The sequence below is a fragment of the Emiliania huxleyi genome (assembly GCF_000372725.1).
Source record: "Emiliania huxleyi CCMP1516 unplaced genomic scaffold EMIHUscaffold_394, whole genome shotgun sequence".
Lineage (NCBI taxonomy): Eukaryota > Haptophyta > Isochrysidales > Noelaerhabdaceae > Emiliania > Emiliania huxleyi.
Window position 1 is genome coordinate 4043 of NW_005199016.1, and position 1952 is coordinate 5994.

The following is a 1952-nucleotide window of genomic DNA, read 5'->3' on the forward strand; positions in this document are numbered from 1 at the left end:
GTGGCGGTGACGGTGGCGGTGGCGGTGGCAGTGGCGCGCCAGAGTGGCAGGTGCGCGTGGGCGGGCGGTACGTGCGCTGGGGCGACGCCGCCGCGCAGGCGCAGCTCGAGTCGGGGTGACCCATCCCCTACCCCCACGGTACCCGAACCCAGATGGTCGATCTCGCAGGCGCTGCTCGAGTCGGGGTGGCGGAGGCATGCCCCGTCTGTGGCGGTGGAGCACGAAGGCGGCGCGAGATTGCACGAGATTACGCGAGATCGCACGGGATTACGCGAGATCGCACGAGATTGCGCGAGATCGCACGAGATTACGCGAGATCGCACGAGATTACGCGAGATCGCACGAGATTACGCGAGATTGCACGAGGGCGGCGGAGCTGGCGGCGGAGGGGTGAGTGAGCTGAGGAGAGAGTGAGCCAGATCGGTGCACTGATAGGATCGTACATCGCGAGGCTGGAGGCGGAGGGCACGGCGACGGCGCGGCTCGCGGCGGCGGCAGACCCGCGCAGCTGGCGCCCTCTCCGCCGCTGGCCGGACCGCCCACAAGACCGCCCTCGCCGCGTGCTGCCGCTAGCCGCCTCGGCCGCGCCCTCGCCTGTGCCCGGTCAGCCGGGCAGGCAGGAGCCGGGCGCAAGGCGGGGCGGAGGCGGCGGCGGCTCCCCCTCCACCAGCCGCCCCTGCTCCCCCGGCGCCGGCGGCAGCCGGCAGGGCGAGATGGCGGTGCTGGTTGGCTTGGTGAGCAAGCCGGAGCTCAACGGACGGGTGGTGGAGATCGGGCGGCGCGTCACGGGCGGCAAGAAGGCGCGAGAGTACGCGAGATTGCGCGAGATTACGCGAGATTGCACGAGATTACGCGAGATTGCACGGGAGTACGCGAGACTGCACGAGATTACGCGAGATTGCACGAGATTACGCGAGACTGCACGAGAGTACGCGAGATCGCACGAGATTACGCGAGATCGCACGAGATTACGCGAGATTGCACGAGATGACGCGTCACGGGCGGCAAGAAGGCGGGGCGGCAGAACTAGTACCACACACATATGCTCCCTGTTGTATTACTTCATTAAGTCACGGGCGGCAAGAAGGCGGGGCGGTACGGCGTGGAGGTGGACGGCGAGCAGTACGCGATGAAGAGCTCAAACCTCGAGGCCGACCGGGCGGGCGAGCAGGCGGCGCTCGAGGGGCGGGTGACACTTCCTGGACACCTCCTGGACACCTCCTGGACACCTCCTAGCAGGCGGCGCTCGAGGGGCGGGTGACACTTCCTGGACACCTCCTGGACACTTCCTGGACACCTCCTGGCAGGCGGTGCTCGAGGGACTGGTGGGGCGGCCCGACCTGAACGGTGTCGCCGTGACCGTCGGTAAGCTCCACTTGGCGGGCCCGCATGAGGGGAGGTACGCGAGAGTCCGCGAGATTGCACGAGATTGCACGAGATTGCACTTGGCGGGGTTGCATGGAGGGGAGGTGGTCGCGGCGTCCGGCACGGGCCTGCTACTCACGACTACCTCTCTCATTCATAGCTCTGATTCAGTACAGGCATGCGACCGGCACGCCAGCAGTACTACCTCTGAGCAACGAACAGGAGCCTTCACCGTTGACGAATGCGCAACAGGTACGCCATCCGGCACGCCCCGGACGGCGGGGAGGTAGAGGTGCTCGCCATCCGAGGATTCATGATGAATTATCAATGATTACTTGTTTAATTACTATCAGGTCGAGGCGCTCGCCATCCGAAGCGCCAACTTGCGGCGTCTGGCCGTCGGAGAAGCCTCCACCGCCACGCCCTCCGCCGCCGCCACCGCCGCCACTGCCACGCCCTCCGCCGCCGCCGCCGCCGCCGCCGCCTCCGCCGCCGCCGCCGCCGCCGCCGCCGCCGCCACTGGCCCTTCCGCCGCCTCTCCCGCCCGCCTCCCCCCGGCTGGTGGCATTCTTTCTGTGAGGGTGTTT

General features: G+C 67.8%; 1 protein-coding gene across 1 annotated transcript in view; it reads left to right on the forward strand.

Annotated features, from left to right (window-relative positions):
* Nucleotides 1-119, forward strand: part of EMIHUDRAFT_243622 (hypothetical protein) — a gene marked incomplete at both ends in the record, with an annotated part of 1599 nt that extends 1480 nt beyond the window's left edge. Inside the window, one exon of the mRNA XM_005771005.1 lies at nt 32-119. Within this exon, the coding sequence (XP_005771062.1) occupies nt 32-119 (88 nt within the window). The remainder of the gene's footprint in view (nt 1-31) is intronic.
* Nucleotides 120-1952: the final 1833 nt, after the last annotated feature.